This window comes from Leptopilina heterotoma, unplaced genomic scaffold (assembly GCF_015476425.1).
Source record: "Leptopilina heterotoma isolate Lh14 unplaced genomic scaffold, ASM1547642v1 Lhet_27, whole genome shotgun sequence".
In the NCBI taxonomy this organism is placed as follows: domain Eukaryota; kingdom Metazoa; phylum Arthropoda; class Insecta; order Hymenoptera; family Figitidae; genus Leptopilina; species Leptopilina heterotoma.
In genome coordinates, this window is record NW_025110978.1 from 422,283 (window position 1) to 440,205 (window position 17,923).

The 17,923-nt window shown below is 23.8% G+C and overlaps 1 protein-coding gene across 4 annotated transcripts in view; it reads left to right on the plus strand.

The window, feature by feature from the left end:
* Window positions 1–17,923, plus strand: part of LOC122503783 (nuclear factor of activated T-cells 5-like) — a 58,690-nt gene that overhangs the window by 12,248 nt on the left and 28,519 nt on the right. The window contains exon 1 of one of the 4 annotated variants that reach the window (XM_043614467.1): window positions 10,619–11,567. The exons of 1 other annotated variant lie outside the window; for it this stretch is intronic. In XM_043614467.1, the coding sequence (XP_043470402.1) occupies window positions 11,429–11,567 (139 nt within the window). In that variant the 5' untranslated portion in view covers window positions 10,619–11,428. Of the gene's footprint in view, window positions 1–10,618; window positions 11,568–17,923 lie in introns of those variants that run through there. 2 more of the 4 variants (XM_043614469.1, XM_043614468.1) reach the window with 2 other exon arrangements.

Here is a 17,923-nt window from a genome sequence, read left to right on the forward strand (position 1 = left end):
CAAAGTCATGATTTATAAATTAAATTCCAGTTTGTCATTTTGATGCGCATCATCGAGTTTTTGGATTAGAAAAATATTTCTCGAAAAAAAATATAAAGAATAATTTTGTTAATGTACTGTTGTTGATTACTAATATATTGCTAATCGCAAATATATTTCTAGCTACTAAGATATTGCTAATTGCTAATACACTGATAATTACTAATATATTGCTAATTACTAATATATTTTTGGATTTGAAAAATATTTCGAAAAAAATTATGAAGAATAATTTTGTTAATGAATTTTGCTAATTAGTAATATATTTAGTTACTAGTATATTGATAATTGATTATATATTGCAAATATATTTTACTAATTGCCATGTTTTTGGATTAGGAAAATATTTAGAAAAAAATTAGAATTAAAAATTTTATTAATCATTTTTGCTGATTGCTAATATATTGCTAATATTTTTCTAATACTTTAATGTTAATATATTTGATGTAATGAAATAATAAAAAAGAGAAGAAAGAATGATGTACAAATACTCAGGTGTACAATATTGAAAAAGAAAATATTTTATTTATTTCATGCGTATATACACTCAGAGTGTATAAAAAATATTTTTTCATATTGTCGATAATTTTACATAAATAAATATAAATTCTGATTAAACGACTAAGGTAAATATTGTAGCAAATTATTATTATTATTTTCTTCTTTTTCTGTAATATTTAAAACATTCTCGATTTTGCGTAATCAATTAGGTGACTTTCTTGCTTTCTACCTTTTTATACAATCACTCAAAACTTTCCTCCTTTCTATTCGAACACCCAAAAAGTTATCGTGAAAATTGTTTGGGATTTTTTCTTAATTATGTCCTTCGAAGCAAAGGTGAAAGAATTATTCAGATTTTCTTTTTTTTTTTTATTATTTTAAGATTGAAAAAAAATTCGTTTAACAAAATCTTTACTGTTGAATTTAATTAATTTAATTTAAAAAAAACAACAATTAACTTTTCTAAATTTTGCAACGAAATATTTTTTTCTGTTCAAATATTTCTAAAAATTATTATACGTCAAGGTTAAATAATAAATTAAATTAAACGTTTATAAGAAGTAATTTTTTAAATTTTAAATAGAATTATTTTAACTTTTAAGAATAAAATTTAAATTGCAAGAAGTAATAAAGAAATATTGTTGTTCATTTGGACGTTCAAAACTTTTGGAATATTAAATATTAATCTACTTTTTTTACTTTTATTTATTTATACATACTTTTACTTTTATTTATCTTATCGTTCATTTCGGTTACTAAATGAATTACTTCACTTTTTATCTACGCGTCACATATATTTACAGTTATTTAAAAAAAATAACAATAATTTAATATCAATGAAAAAATATAATTTTGTAAACAAGTTGTAAATCCAGATGTTCATTACATGAACATTTTGCTTCCTCTTTACGATCAGCAAAAAAAATTTGCTTCCTCGTGGAGGACGCATTAACGATAAATATATTTCATTTTTAAATCATTTTTATACAATTTAACATTTATAAAATAAAGTTCATTCGTCTTAATAGAAAGAATAAAATTTTCTTATACAGTAATATGAATCTAAATAAACAAAAAAATTTTTAGTTAAAAAGTGAATTTTTCAACTTTAATTGTAATTAATTCTATAATTTTCAATAGAATATATACTTTATATACATCAATCGATTCGTCTTAATGCAAAGAATAAGATTTTTGATTTATTTTTCAATAAATAATAACATTTTATTGTACAGCAACATGATTTTTAAGAAAAAATGAATTTTTATTAATAGTGCAAATTTTTTGTCTATAATTGGTTTTAATTCTATAAATTTAAATACAATATATACTTTATATATACCAATCGATCCGTCTTGGTGCAAGAAATAAGATTTTAGAAATAAATGAGTAAGATTTCCTTATACGGCAACATAATTTTGCGGAAAGAACTCATTTTTTGATAAAAATGAGAATTTTTCAGCTTTAATTGTGATTAACTCTGTAAATTCTCATACAATTTATACTTTTTATATACCAATCGATTCGTCTTGATGCAAAGAATAAGATTTTATTATCTATTAACTTCAAGAACCAACTTAAAAAAATTAAAAAAAAAAAAATTTTTAGAAAAAAGTAAAAAAAAATTTTTTTTCTGAGAATTTTTTAAAGTCTATTAATCCATTTCGAGATATTTTTATGATAAATATACCTGGTAAATTTTAGCCAAATTCGTTAAAACCTCTTCGAGTTATCGTGTTCATATATATATAGAAGAAAATTTGTTAAAAGGATTTTTAAAAATTTTGTAAATTAAACGACTACAAAGCTTCCTCACGAGGAAGCAAAAAAGAGAGAGATAAGTAATTTAGAAACAAATAAACGATACAAGATAAATATAAGCAAAATAATAATTATAAAACCAATAAATAATGTCTATAAATAAATAAAACTAAAGAAAATTGATTATTATAGAAAAAAAATAATTAAAATAATCTATTTTTCACCCACTTTGCTTTCTCTAATTTTATCCATTAATAAAAGTTATTTTTAATTTATTTATTATTCAGGCATCACAGTTGGTCCTCTTTTGTCCCCTTATTTCAATTTTATCACCTTTCTCCTCTTTTTTGCTGATTTGTCCCCTTTTTCACCTTTTTCTAACCAAAAATAAACAAGTTTTTCTTTTTTTGAAATCTTTTTTAAAGTGTAATCATAAAATTTAGACTCAATGTTATAGAATTCAGTGCGTTTTATTTCTGACTTAGATTATCAACACCACAACATAATATAAATATATTTTTTTACGATAATGATTTAAATAATAAAAAAATCGTAAAGAATTTTATAAATTATAATGTGGTTCATTTAACAGAATGTAGACCTCTAAAAAAATAATTAATTAACATTCAAATAATTAAAATATTATTATTAATAGTATTTCTAAAAAAAAAACAAAAATTCTAATACAAAACCTTCAATTTTTGCCATTTCTGACAATAATTTTTTTTAAATAACTTAATTCTTGAAGAACTATCATAAAATTATAACTTATAAATTATTTAATAAATAATTTTATTTATACATTTCAAAATTAATTAAATTTTTAATTTTATATTTTATAAAATTTCAATTTTGAATGAATTTCATTAGAAATTCTAAAGAACTTAAATTTTTGCAAAAATTTTCAAAATTTAAATAATTCTGAAATTAGTTAAATTTTTTAATATATAATTTTATTAATTATTAAAAATAATGAATTTATCAAGGAATTGTAGTTAGAAACACAAAAAAAAATTTTGAATTTTGGAGAAGTTTCAAATAATTGCAAAAATTCAATTATTTTCAAAAATAATAAAATTCTTCGCAGAAATTCAATTATATTCCAAAATTTAAAGAAATTCTCGTCAAAATATCAATTCTTCTTTATAAATAACAAAATTCTTCATTGAAATTTAATTATTTTCAAAAATTTTAATAAAATTCTTGGCAAAATTTCAATTATTTGCAAAAATTTTCCCAAATTCAATTTAAAAAAATTTTTTAAAAGAATTCAATTATTTAAAAAAAATTTTATTAAAATTCTACGTCAACGTCTAATTATTTTCATAAATAATAAAATAATTTTACAAGAATTCTATTATTTAAATTTTTTTTATGAATTTCTTCGCAATAATTTCATTATTTTCATAAATAATCAAACACATTGCAGAATTTCAATTATTTTTAAATCGAATTTCTCGAAAAATGTAATTATTTAAAAAAATTTTATTAAAATTCGTGGAAAGAATTTAATTATTTAAAAATTTGTTGATAAAATTCTTTATGAGAATTCAATATTAAGAAACATTCAATTATTCCATATAAATTATTTATTTTTCTATGTAAACAATTGAATTCTCGTAGAATTTTCTAATATAAATTGATTTAAGTAAATTTCAGTTAAAATTTTACATAATAATCAAATATTAAAAGCATTATAGCGTGAATTTTTAGACATAATTGAATTTTAAAAAAGTTTCAAATTAAAATCTTTGAAAATCTGAATTTTTTATATTTTTAACTAAAAATTCTGTAGAATTACATTTTTTCAAAATAATCGATGAAATTTCGTAAAATTGAATTGTAAACAAATACATTTGAAAATTCTCAGAATTTTTAAAAAATTATTGTACCTAAATAATTGATTTAAAGAAGAATTTTAGTTAAAAATTCTAGGAAATAATAATTGAATTGAAATGATGAAAATCCTTATTCCTATGGAAAAATAATAATGATTAAATATTTATTTAAAAAAGAAGTTGTGACCTGGAATGTTAAAAGGGACCTTAGGTCAAAAAAATCTATTTTCAGTTTTTTAGTGATTCTTAAGGAGGTTAAAGTTTTGAACGTTCAAATGAACGAAATTTATTTATTTCTTCTTCAAATTAAATTTTTATTACTATAATTTTGCGTCACTATTAAGCAAATTAATTATAATGTTTCTAAATGTAAAATTTGAGTTTTTAATTTGAATTGTAATCAATAATCTATGAAACTATTTTTAACAAAAAATATTTCGTTCATTTGAACGTTCAAAACTTTTTGTTCATGATTCTTATAGAAAATGATCTGCTCTTTTCAACGCAATAAAGCCCACACCTCTAGCTTTATTAGTTTTTTTACAATTGCGCTTCAAAGATGGACGCAATTGGCTAAAAAAACGTAGAAAAACATCAGCACAAAAGAAATGTATAAAAAGTGATCAGATTTGCTTGAAACTTGTTACTCGAGGGTTTTTGGGGTCGCTGATTACGAATCTGACATCAGATTTTCAAAACTCAAAATGGCCGATCCAATATGGCGGATAACAATTTTAAAATTATTTAAATTTGCCTGAAATTCATTTCTTAGGGGTTTTTGGGGTCGCTGATTCAAAATGGTTTTATAACGAAGCGAACAGTAGAAAAACTAACCTTATTATATCATAATAAAAAAAGAATAACGACAGTGATCGCCAATTTTTCGTCAAATTGATTGCAGGAATTAACAAAAGAATAACGATAGTGATAGTCAATTTTTCGTCAAATTGACGATCACTGGAATTAATTTTAACAAATTTTTTATTTTTAAATTTTTATTATCCCCTTTTTGAGGAAAAAAATTCCTCTTTTCACCTTTTTTGAAAAGAAAGGTAGGTACTGTGATGCCTGATTATTGTAATTTATAATTCGTTTCATTGCGTTTGTGAGCGAATTTTCATGCCCTCTAGGCGGCAATTTAAGAAACTGTTTTGGCGCGAAATTCAAAAAGAGAAAAATTTAATTTGTAATATTATTAATAATGTAATAATTATTTTTAAGAAAATTGTGCAAATTTCTACCTAATATTTATCAGAATTCAAATAGAAATAATTGAATTGTTCTAGAGAAGTTCTACAGAATATTCACTAGATTTCATTCAGAATAGAAAATCTAGTGCAGAATAGCATCATTCTAGTAAAATTCCATAGAACTTTTTTGGCTGCGAAAAGTTCTAAAATCTTCCAAAGCTTCTTTTCGTTTAAAAAAATAAAAATAATTCAAGATATTTTCTAAACTATTGATCCAAATTCAGAAAGCGTACATAGTCTTTTTGCTATTTGAAAATCAATAACGAATTGTACGGACAACGTCCTCGGTATTTATCTGCTTGTTGAGCTTGTATAGTCATTCAATCACCAATAAAAAAAGAAAAAAGAAAAAGCATTCTTTTGCTGATATTGCAAATCGAACATCAGTCGAACATTCGCTGAAGACTTGAATCTCACACACAGAGTATAACAACAGCGGGGTTGAAGCAATGATTATATTTACGAAACAGTCGAATATATTCCGATTCGTTTATTCAATATCAATCTAAGCATTTCTACCACACAGTCTATTGTTTATTTGTGTCTTTATTCATTTTTATTATATGAAAAATAAAATCAAAAAAATCTCGTGATTTAACAATTTTTGGGCACATTATTTCTTTAAAGAAGTTGTAAGTAAATATTTCAAATACATATTAGATTAGTTCTCGAAGAAATACAAGTGAAAAATAAATTTAAATGATAGTATTTGAAAAATTTAATAAAATGTACATATTAAAGATGGCAAATGTGTCATATATATTTAAATGCAAAGAAACTTAAGAAGTACATTTGCTTTAATTTGAGGTCAGGAAGATCAGATTCGTCTCGGGTATTAGTATAAAATTATCTTGTCAGTATGGACATTATTTATTCATTAAAGAGTTCATGATCGTTATTATTATATTAAATTAAAAGTTCGCTCATAATGTTTGATATTGACTTTTATTTTGTTCGTGAGTATTAGAAAAAAATTCGTCTATTTCACATTATGAAAATTTTTGCGAAAAAATGAATACAGATTATATAAATAATAGAAGAGCAAAATCCTTTGTTTAAAAATATTTTGTTTCTTGTTTGTGGGAGAAATTTTAGTTTCTACATTAAAGTTGTAGGATTACTTGCTTAAAATTTGTTTATTGTTCTTTTGATTAATTTAAGTGGTTAGAAAATTAAAGAAAAGGTTTGACATTATTTCATTGAAGTTTCTTTCTTTTTTTGCAAATGAGGAATTTTTTTATTCCATTCACCAAGAATTGTTCAATTATATATTATCTAGTTAGCTCAGGTGATTGTGTAGGTTAACGCATTTGAATGTGTGGTGCCACTTTATTTCAAAATCGAAGAGCTTTCTTGAATGTTGGTTATTAATAGAACTCAGTCCCACTCTAATCGCTTTGGGGCCATTGACCAATGTTTACAAATATATATTTTGCAATTACGGGGAGGGAACGCCTAAAAACTTATAGATCTTTAATTGTTCCATTTTTTTTCTTCTTTGATGGCATAATTGTAAATTTTTTCTTTAGTAGGATCTTTTAATAGTTTATAATTATTACCGACGTTTCTTTACACTTTCAGAAGAAGTATTTTTTTATTCTCTTTGAAGTATTTTATCTTAAACAGGGTTGCCACAGGTCAGGGAATTCAGGAAAAAGTCAGGGCAACCAGGGAAAAATCAGGAATTTTTATTAAAAATTTTGAAAAAAATTAAATTTTTAGAATTTATAAAAAAATTCTGATTACTGAAATTCAATGATTTTCAAAAGTGATAAACTTCATCGCATAAATTCAAATATGTTCAAAAATTAAAAAAAATTCTCCTCAAAATTTCAATTATCTTTATAAATAATAAAATTCTTCTCCAAAATTCAATTATTTTCAAAAAATTTAATAAAATTCTTGGCAAAAATTCAATCATTTTCAAAAATTTTCCTCATTTCAATTATTTTTAATATCTACTATTTTTATAAAATTTTCCGAAAGAATTCAATTATTTAAACAAAATTTTAATAAAAATTTCACAGCAATTCAATTACTTATCAATTTTTTATAAATTTCTTCGCACCAATTCAATTATTTTTAATTTTTTTTATCAAGTTTCTCAAAAGAATTCAAATATATTCAAAGAATTGAAAAACATAGTTCTGAGAAATTTAATTATTTCGAAAAATTTAAATAAAATTCTTTTAAAAATTATATTGTTTAAAAAAATTTTGTACAAAATTCTTTAAAAGATTTAGTTAATAAAAATTACAATTTTATTAATATTTTCCTATACAATTTAATTATTTTCAATACAATTCTTCTTAAGAATTCAATTATATTTAAAAAAAAAATTTGAATAAAATTCTTCGCAAGAAATCAATTTATTATTTTTAAAAAAATTCATAAAATGCTGTATAAATTTGAAAAATTTGAATAAAATTGAATACAATTACTTTAGTAAAATATAACATTCTTCCTAAGAATACAATTATTATAGTCAAAAATGTTTGTAAAAATCTTCGAAACAATTCAATTATTTTCGTAAAAAATAAAATTCTTCGAAGCAATTCAATTATTTAAGAAATTTTAATAAAATTCTTGTCAGGAATTTAATTCTTTTCAAAAATAAAATTCTTTCCAAGAATTCAATTCTCTTCAAAAATAAAAATTTTCACAGGAATTCAATTATTTAAAAAGAAATTTAATAAAATTCTTCGTCAGATTTAAATTATTTTCCATTTTTTAATGAAATTTCTCGACGGAATTTAATTATTTTTAAAAAGTTTTTAAAAATTCTGAGAAATCGCAGAATTTCAAAGATTTTTTATACAATTTTAAATAAAATGATAGAAAGTTGCATTTATTCTTAAATTTTTTTTAAATTCACCGAAAGAATTCAATTATTTTTAAAAATTTTGATAAAATTCTTCATAAAAATTCAATTTTAAGAAATTTTCAATTATTTAATTAATTATTTATTTTTGTATTATAACGTGAATTTTTTAGAAATAATTGGATTTTGAATAGGGTTCAAATTAAAATCTTTGAAAATTTAAATTTATAGTTACAATATTCATATGATATAAAATAATGATTTATATTATGTTTTATAATAATATTCTCGTAAGTTATTGAATTTCAGAAAGTTTGAATTTGAAAATCTTAATTACTATAGAAAAATAATAACGATTAAATATTTATTTAAAAAAGAAGTTATTGATGTTTTCAAATAATTTTACAATTAAGGAAATTCGTAAATAAATGTAATAGAGCATTTTTTTGAGTATCTATTAATTTTTGGAGTGAATAATATTCAGGGTCAGGGAAAAAGTTAAAATTTTGTCTGTATTTTATTTTTTCTAAACCATTTTATCAGTATTTTTACTTCTTAAAGATGATCCACAATTTCTTAACTTTCAGTTGATCGAAATTTTTTGCCAATATAAATATTTTCAAAAATAGATGACTGTCATGCAAAGCAGTAGCAAAATTGAATATTCAAAATCTTTATAATTTAGTTTCTTAATACGTAATGCAATATTATCGCAATAAAAATTTTAATTCGATGAAAAAATAAATAAATTTTGTTCGTTTTGAACGTTCAGAACTTTAGGGACTTTCCAAAAGTATTTTATATTACTTTTTTCAATATTTTTTACTTTCTTAAAATATAAAATTAAATATATTTCATAAAGAAGTATATTTTATGCTGATAAAATAACTTCTATTTTGTACTTCTTAAAATGTTTTATATACCTCTTAAAGAAGAATATTTTATGCTGCCAATAGAATTTCTAAAAGTGTATATCAATTTTTTTGTTAAGAATTCCGGAAAAAAACAAAAAAATTAATTCAACTGCTGATGTGCAGTATTGTATTACTTAACACTATGCAATTGTTATTAAATTTGCGGAAACTCTTTGGAAAAAGAATTAATTTTACTATTACACACAGTGTGACAAAATATTTATCGCAAAAATTTTATCTGAAAAAGTGATTAAAACATCATAAGAATTTATTTCTCACGTATGTTTCTACATATACATAGCAAATGACTTGTTTCCTGTTTGGTTTGAATTAAATAACAGATTATAATACACCGATTTAGATGAAGTACAAACACTTAAATTCTCTTTGGAGTTTGGAACTTCCGACTTTTAATTTCTAGTCTCATTTTTTTATTCTTCCAACAGTTAAAAAATTTTTTGATTCGACTCTTGTTCTTGAATCAACTAAAGCGCTTGTAGAAATTAGTTACAAAGAAACAATAGATATTCTTTTACGGCTTAGGAGCTTTTAAGTGTTTAAAAAGTAGTTTAAGGGAAATAATAAATAATAATTTTGTTTCTGCTATTTCTATAGTCACAATTTTTATTAAACACGGTTTCTGCTGTCCAAAGTAAAAAACCTTGTTAGTTCTGAGCATTTACTGTTAGGTTGAAAATCGCTTAGCGTTTACGCGCCTTTCGACATTACTGCAAATACGAATTACTAGGTTTTTACTTTGGTACAGTAGGTAATGTCTAAAAATACGAAATAGGTTTATAAATTTACTCATTTTATTCTGTAAATCAGACAAAATGTGGATTTTGTTTGTTTTTGGTGACATTTGTTTTTCTGAAGTATTACTTGAATGTTGTTGATTCAGCGTTTAATTGCTTAGATAATTTTGATGATTCTTTTATTTGTCATTATAATCATGATCATACCATTTTTATAAAAATGGAACCTCGATTATATCCGATCCTCTGTTATCCGAACGGCAAATCATTTTATCCGAACTTTTTTTCTCATCTTCAACCCGAAATTTCGTTTTTTACATCCATCGGTACAAACATCTTTCTCAAGAAATTTTATCTGATTTTGATGTAAATACATGAAAGAAAGATATAAATGCCGTGCAATAGGGTAAAATAACTTCAAGAGAACAATTTATCCGGAATTATAAACGAAAATATTTGCAATTGTTTCTTTTATTTAAACTTTCGATTATGGACCAGGTCCTGCTCGAATTAATTTGGATACTCGAGGTTCTACTTCATTATCATCTGCATCATTATCAGCATCACCATTTTTGTCTACATCATCATTATCATCATCTTCTTCAGCGTCTTGTTCATCACCTAACTATCTGATGAGAAATATTTTCTGACGATGCTCATTCTTGAAAAAGAAGAGTACCAACTAACAATACTAACGTGCAAGATGATGATGATGATGATGATGATGATGATATATACACAAGTGGCTGTAATTATCGTCTACTGATTGGTCACCTTCGTCGCGGGTGTCCAAGATGGTTGGCGACGATGTCGGTGGGGATAAGAAGAGAATCAAACAGCACTAGAACGTGATCAAAACGTGGTGTAGGAGGAGGCGGTTTTCGATTCGCTTGGTGTTGGTGGCTTCTGATATCATGACAAGGAGGGGATTGTGCGGCTAAAGATAAAAAAAAAGGAGGGGGCACACATTGGTCTTTTGGAGAAGGGGCTGTTTACTTGCTATTCACTGTGTCAGCTTGACAGACATAACCACAAGCACAAACTATATGCGTTCGAAAAAGCAAAAAGCGACAAGACAACCACTAGTTTGCATTTGACTTTCATCGATGTACGATCGTGTTTAATTATCATTAGTAACTGTGCGTCACTTTTTTGAGATATACTTGTCAACAAGTTCATATACACATATATTTATATTAACAAGTTTATATGTATGCTCGAATAAGAGGCATTAATGTTACATAATTTGCTTAAAATCATGATTCAAAAATCGTAATGGACCAACTGTCTTGGAACTTTGATGACGAGGTTAAGGAAGAGGAAGAAGAAGAAGAGGGACGCTTGGCATTGACTAGAAAACGCCGAATGTGTAATGAAGTGAACTTGTGTCACAAAAAGCATTCATTGTTTTGTGTGTGTTCCGTGTCTATCAGTGATAATAGTCACTACGGTAATAGTTATTGTAATCTTTTTATAAAACGATAAAGTGCATTTATGTTCATATATTAGTGAAAAGCAATCGGGAGAAGAATAGCGAAACGCTTCTTGAATGGCCCCTGATTTTGAAAAGAGGAGGGAAACGAGGAGGACAAAGGGCTCTGATTCTGAAATTCCTCTTCTTAACGGTGCTGAAGGGATGCTTTTTCTAAGGTGCAAGGGAAGCTCCTTGACGGATTTTTATCGTCACGGTAATCACGCGATTGCTTTTTTTTTATAACTTTCGTCAATCTTTAGTGCTGAATAGTGTTAAAAAAAAAGTACTTTTTCTAATGTCTATTGTCGTTTCAATAATGCTCGACTAGACCAGTACACTGTCCATGGCTGAAATTTTTAGTTTATAATTTTATAAATCCGTAAATAGCATCATAATTGAATGTAAAAACTGTTGGTTCAAATTTAAGCATTCGATAGAAATAAACCACAACAGAAATTCTTTTTCGGTGTTTAATTTCTCATCATTTAATGTCTTCTTGTTTCGTTAAGATTATCCTTTTTTTCTCAAATTCTTCCATAAATGAGTGTTAATTTTGAATACATTGAGGACAGCTATAGATTCGCTTTTTGATGCTTGTTGATGATGGTAGATGTTCTACTAAATGTTGATGTTCTAGTTGTTGTGGGACAGGTTTTTTGCAGGCGTTTCTCTCTTAGGAATTTCAAACTGGAATTAATCAAGCATTTATGTAAGCATTTCATTCAAGGAGAAGCAATTTACTCTTCCTTCCAGACTTGTGTGTATATACATATGTTTACATAAAAGTCAATTAAAGTTTACTTTAATGTCATGTTATTGTTACTCATTTATCATAATGTAAAAAAGAGTCTTGTCGTTTTCCTTAAAATTGCATTATGTATGTTTAGGAGATGTTTTATTATATTGTTCTTGTCGCATGAGAATCATTTATTTCGAAACGTGCATGGAAAACATTTTGTATTATAAATCTTTTCTTGAATATTTCGAGTTGGTTTTTTTTTTGTCCAAACAAATTATGCTTTCATCCAAATTATGCTATTTGACTATATATTGTTGCTTCAATTTACATTCAAAAATTCTTTCTTAACATTGAATTATTGCTCTCTCTTTGGAATATATTTTGCGAAATTGTGCCTTTATGAATATGTCTTCCACCTTGTACTTAATTTGAATTGGAATATACTGATAATGATTACAACTACCTTCTTTTTTATTTCTCTCTCTATTTTTCTCCTGAAAAAATTAAAAACAAGTTTTTTAAAAATTAAATGTCTTTCATATCCAATTTTATTGCTGTAAAAAGAAAATTTTAGAAATGTTTTGCTGGATAAGGCTGTCTTAAAAATATAGCATCTTAAATTAAGAAAAAAAATCTTCTTAATTTTTTAGTTTTAATTTTTGAATAGCAATTAGAAAATCAATCTGTACTTTTATATAAAAATACTATAAATATTTAGCATTTATTATTAAATCAAAATTTTTTATATAAATTCAAATTTTCTTTCGAAAGAAAGTCGAAAGCATTTTTCACCGGAGCATTTGTATTATTTAAAAATATTGAAATCAAACTGAATTATTATTCTGCTTCTGAAATGTAAAAATACAAATGTTTCTTTTTTTTCTTCTTTAACTATATCAGTGAATTTAATCGCATCTCCTTTTGGAGAGGAAAGATCGAATATCGTTTGAATTATCTATATAAAAGCCATAAGAACAGATCTATTCGTGATTTTCTTTTATTTAAAGAACATTTTTTTTTTCACTTGAAGAAACCATTCTTGAAATCGATGAATATTTCATATTCAAAAATGAATTTTTAACGATTTTTGAAGAAAATTTTTTTCTTTGACATTATTTCGGAGGAAAAAAATATTTAAAATTTAAAAAAAAAGTGAATTTTACAGAAATATTATATCTTTTTATTATTATAGTCTGTAAGAATATATTCTAGAATTTGTGAATTCTCGTGTGTTTTTAAATAGTAAAAAACATGAAATCTTTTGAATTTTTGATTAGTTTGTGAAAAATTTCGTTAATGAATACCTTTTTAAAGATGCATTTGGCTTTGATGCTTAGGGTACACTTACCTCAGCCTTGAGACTCGAGAACACTGTGGTTAGTGCGATTATTCTGTTCATAATCTAGTAGTATATAACGATGTTTATCGATCCTGTTATCGAGGCTACGTCGAATTGCCATCAGTTTTCCTAGATATGAATAAAACGCAAACATCTCTCTCTAGAAATCCAAACCGTAAGTTGTTGCCTGATACTTCGACAACTTTCGATCATGATGATGACGATGATGATCCTCAACAGTTCAGAATGAAAGTTGTTTGTTTACATTAAAAATGCATCATTTTATTTATATTGCTGCATAAATTTTTTATATAATTTAGTTATTAACTATTATTTATTACAATATATTATATTATAAAAAATTTATACATCAATATGAATAAAATGCTGTATTTTAATTATTAATTATTAAAATTACAGGCCTCGAATAGTATGACTTTTAGGACTTTTTCGACTTATTTTTAAAAATAAATGAGACTTTTCTACCAAATATTGCAACCAAATATTATTCTTTTGGTACAAAATTTAGCATATTTCGATTTTGATAGTATGAAAAAAAATCAGTAAAATACTTCAAAAATTATTTTTGAATACATTTTTTAAGATAATTAATGTTTTGAAATAGATAATTAAACAATTGGAACATTTTAATATTTCATTAAAAATAATTAAATTTTTAAAGCATTTCATTAAAATTTTTGAAAATTTAATTTTAAAGAATTTTAATTACACACTTTGAAAATAATTCAATTCTCAAAAATTTTATATTCCTAAAGTTTTTAACGTTCAAACGAAAAATTGTATTTTTTCTGCTTTTAATTTGTTTCTTTATACAGAAAATTATTTTATATAATAATAAATTGTTTGTTAAATATAAGTAAATATTTAATTTCAATTTTTTCATTTCTTATAGGTAGTAGTTTTGAAAAATATTTAAATAAAAAGAAATTACATTCATTTTAACATTCCAAACTTTAGGAAAATATAATTTTAATAAAAAATCTTTGAATGGAAATTTGAAAATGAAAATTAATGAAAGTTATTTTGAAAAAATTATATTAAAATATTTTTTGCAAAAGTAATTCTTAAAATTTTTTTTTTTTCTTATAAATTCTTTAAATATACCTAATTATTTTCAATTCTTTCAATTACATACTTCCGAAAATACAAATGACTACAAACCATAATTAATGTTAACATTTTTTAATTATTAATATTTAATAATATTTTAATATTAATAATTGTTAAAATTTTTGAAAAAATGATCGTTTTCAATATTTTTGAATAAATTTTTCAAAAAATTTTTATTTTTATTTTATTTTATTTATTTAACAGGCAAAAAAAAAATTTTTTTTAAATTGATTATTTTTAATTGCTTTTAAGAAATTCAATTATTTTTGAAAATATTTACATTACAGTGTTTCAAAAAAAATTATTCTTAGAATTTTTTCATCAAAATTTTTTAAAATTCAATTATATTCAAATTTTAAAGAAATTAAATTCAAATTTTTAAAAAATCTATTTTTTAAGACTTTTGTTAAAATTAAAATATTATTATTATTATTATTATTATTATATTTTTCATGAAGAGGTCACAATTTTATTTCTTAGAAATATTTAAATTTTACGAGGATTGAAATTTAAAGAATTGTGGTTCTGTGGAAAAATAAATTTTTCCATTATTTAAACGAAAGAGGATTTAGATATTTATTTTACCAAATCTTTAAAGTTTTTAATAATTTAATTTAGAAGTCAGTGAATGGTCAGGAAAATACAAAATAGAAGTTTCGTGACAACACTGAATAAAATAAACGACTTTAAAAAAATTTTTTTTGTATCTTTAATCGGCTAAAGCGACTTTTTTGCACCTTAAAGTCGATCCGAGGCCCGACATTATTTATTAACAGAAGAATTAATCCACTCTATTAATATTCATCTTGATGTGAATCCAATTTGCTAAAATTTTTCTCTGGGAAAAAAATATTCTTTCTTCAAAATTAGAGAAATTTTATATATAGAATTGCAGAATAATTTCATAAAATATTGCTTCCAGTTTTGGCGAAATTTAAAAAACAGGGAATTTTCACGTCAGTCAGGCCCCCATGAAAAAATAAAGGTAAATAGATTGTAAAAAAAATTTCAAATACGTATTCTTGTAGATAATCAAAATGCGCAACTCTTTTTCCTTAAAAGTATATTTTTGAATCTGAATATTTTAGATAATTTAAACCGTCCGAGCGGCAAATCGAGTTTTTTTTTATCCTGTAGCTCAATTATCTTTAAAAATTACTGACTTTAATAAAATTATAAATGTAATTTAAATAATTTGAAACTTTGTTAATTTTTTTAATGCTATTTTTAATACATAATTGGAATTTGGAGAAGAAATAAATATAATTTCGTTCATTTCAATGTTCGAAAATTTAAGGACATCTTTGCCAAATAAAATATCCTTTTTTCAAAAATTAGAGAAATTTTCGAATCTGAGAATAATTTCCTATAATATTTGCTTTTAGTTTTAGCGAAATTTCCAAAGAGAAAGAAAAATTCCACCCCATTCTAAATTAATTTAACTGCATTTATTTATGAAAATTGATTGATAACTGTGAAAAAAAAATATAATCAATCGAAATGGTCGAAATATTATACTTTGAATAAAGAAATTTTTCCAGTAGAATCGAATGAAAATTTTCCAGGCTCAATTTGAAGGCTCGATCGAAGCAATAGCTGGCATCGATTGTCTCGGATTATAAGTTTAAGTTGACGTATCATTGATGCAAAATACGTTTCAAATATAATCGCTGTGGTTTCCTTTGTTTTTTTTTTTTATTTAAAGAGGGTAAAATATTTTCTCAGCTTGAGAATTGAATCTGATGTTTTTTAATTTTAATGAAAAAATACATAATAGTATGGTAAAATTGATATGGGATGGAAAGGAAAAAATCTCGTATTGATTTATAAAGAGTATTATGCATGTGTGGTATGGTTATATATAAAAACGTGTCCTAGATCCCAGAGGAATTTTGCATATGATTCCTAGGTCGTTGACATCGTTCTGTGATTTTCCTTTAACTCGTCACAGACAAACACGTACACAAATGCACCTGCACGTGTTCATGTGATGACCATTACGTCGTACTCACCCTATGTCTTTAAATTAAGGCAAACTCACCACCACTACCACCACCAGTTGCGTCGTCTCCGATATACCATTCAAGACGATTGCAACTTCACCCTCCACGCAATTATCTCAATGAACTCAAACTGCTTTTCCAACACTGCTTTCAAAAAAAAAGAACAAAAAAAAATGAAACAGAGAAAATGTTTTAAGTGGAATATTTCTAAAATTTCTAGAAATTTTTTAGTCGTGATTTTTGGATTTTTATTCGAGTTAGGTCATACCGAATGAGGCGAGGAAAATTTTTTTTAACGCTAAACTTTAAATAATCGAAGCATTTTTTTTAATTTTTGAATTATTGTCAAATTTGAATTTCTGTTTTTGACACAAACGTGTTTTGATAAAAGAACCGTGTGGATAAAAAAACAGTGTCGAAAGTGGCATTTTTAGGCAATAAAAATAGTTTTTATGGTATTGATTCCTAAAGGTTAATTTTACACTCGGAAAACTGCACAAAGAGCCTATTTTTCTAATAGTGTGTAACTGTAAAGTAAATACTTTAGTGTTTTACTTTCACAGTGAAAAAAAAATTATTTTAATCAAATAATCAATTACTTGATTATCATCAATTAAATATTTACTTAAATCAAATAATTTTTGAGTCAATTAAATGGTATTTGAACCAATAATTTCAGAATTTGAAGCTAATATGAATTGAACTATTTAAATTACTCAAATAAAAATTATTTGATTCAAGTAAATATTTAATTGATAATAGTCAAGTAATCGGTAATTTTAATCAAATAATTTCTTCTATAGCAGTCTAATTACTCCAAAAGTGTAGAGTAATTTTTACTTATTATGATACATTCCCAAGAAAAGTACCTAAGAAGCAATTTTATTGAATTTTTTTAAAATTTCAAGCCTCAGGAGACTATTGATACTTTTTGGCACTTTTTTTAAAATTACTGTCTAGTTGCAATATTTAAAAATTAAATTTATAAAATTAATTTTATTTTTCCCTGATTTCCAGACAAAATTTTCTCTTTTTCCCTGACCCTAAAGAATATTCTGATTGACTCTAAAAATTATTAGATACTCAAAAAAAATTTCTATTACATTTATTTACAAATTTCTTTAATTGTAAAATTATTCAAAAACATCAATAACTTCTTTTTTAAATAAATATTTAATCATTATTATTTTTCAGCAGGAATTAAAATTCTTCAAAACATTTAAATTCAAATCTTTTTGAAATTCAACAACTTGTAATAATTTAAATTACCATAAAATTTTTCAAAAAAAAGTTAATTATTTCCAAAAATCTTATAAATTCTTTTGACAAATTTTAATCAAAATTTTACGAATAATTTC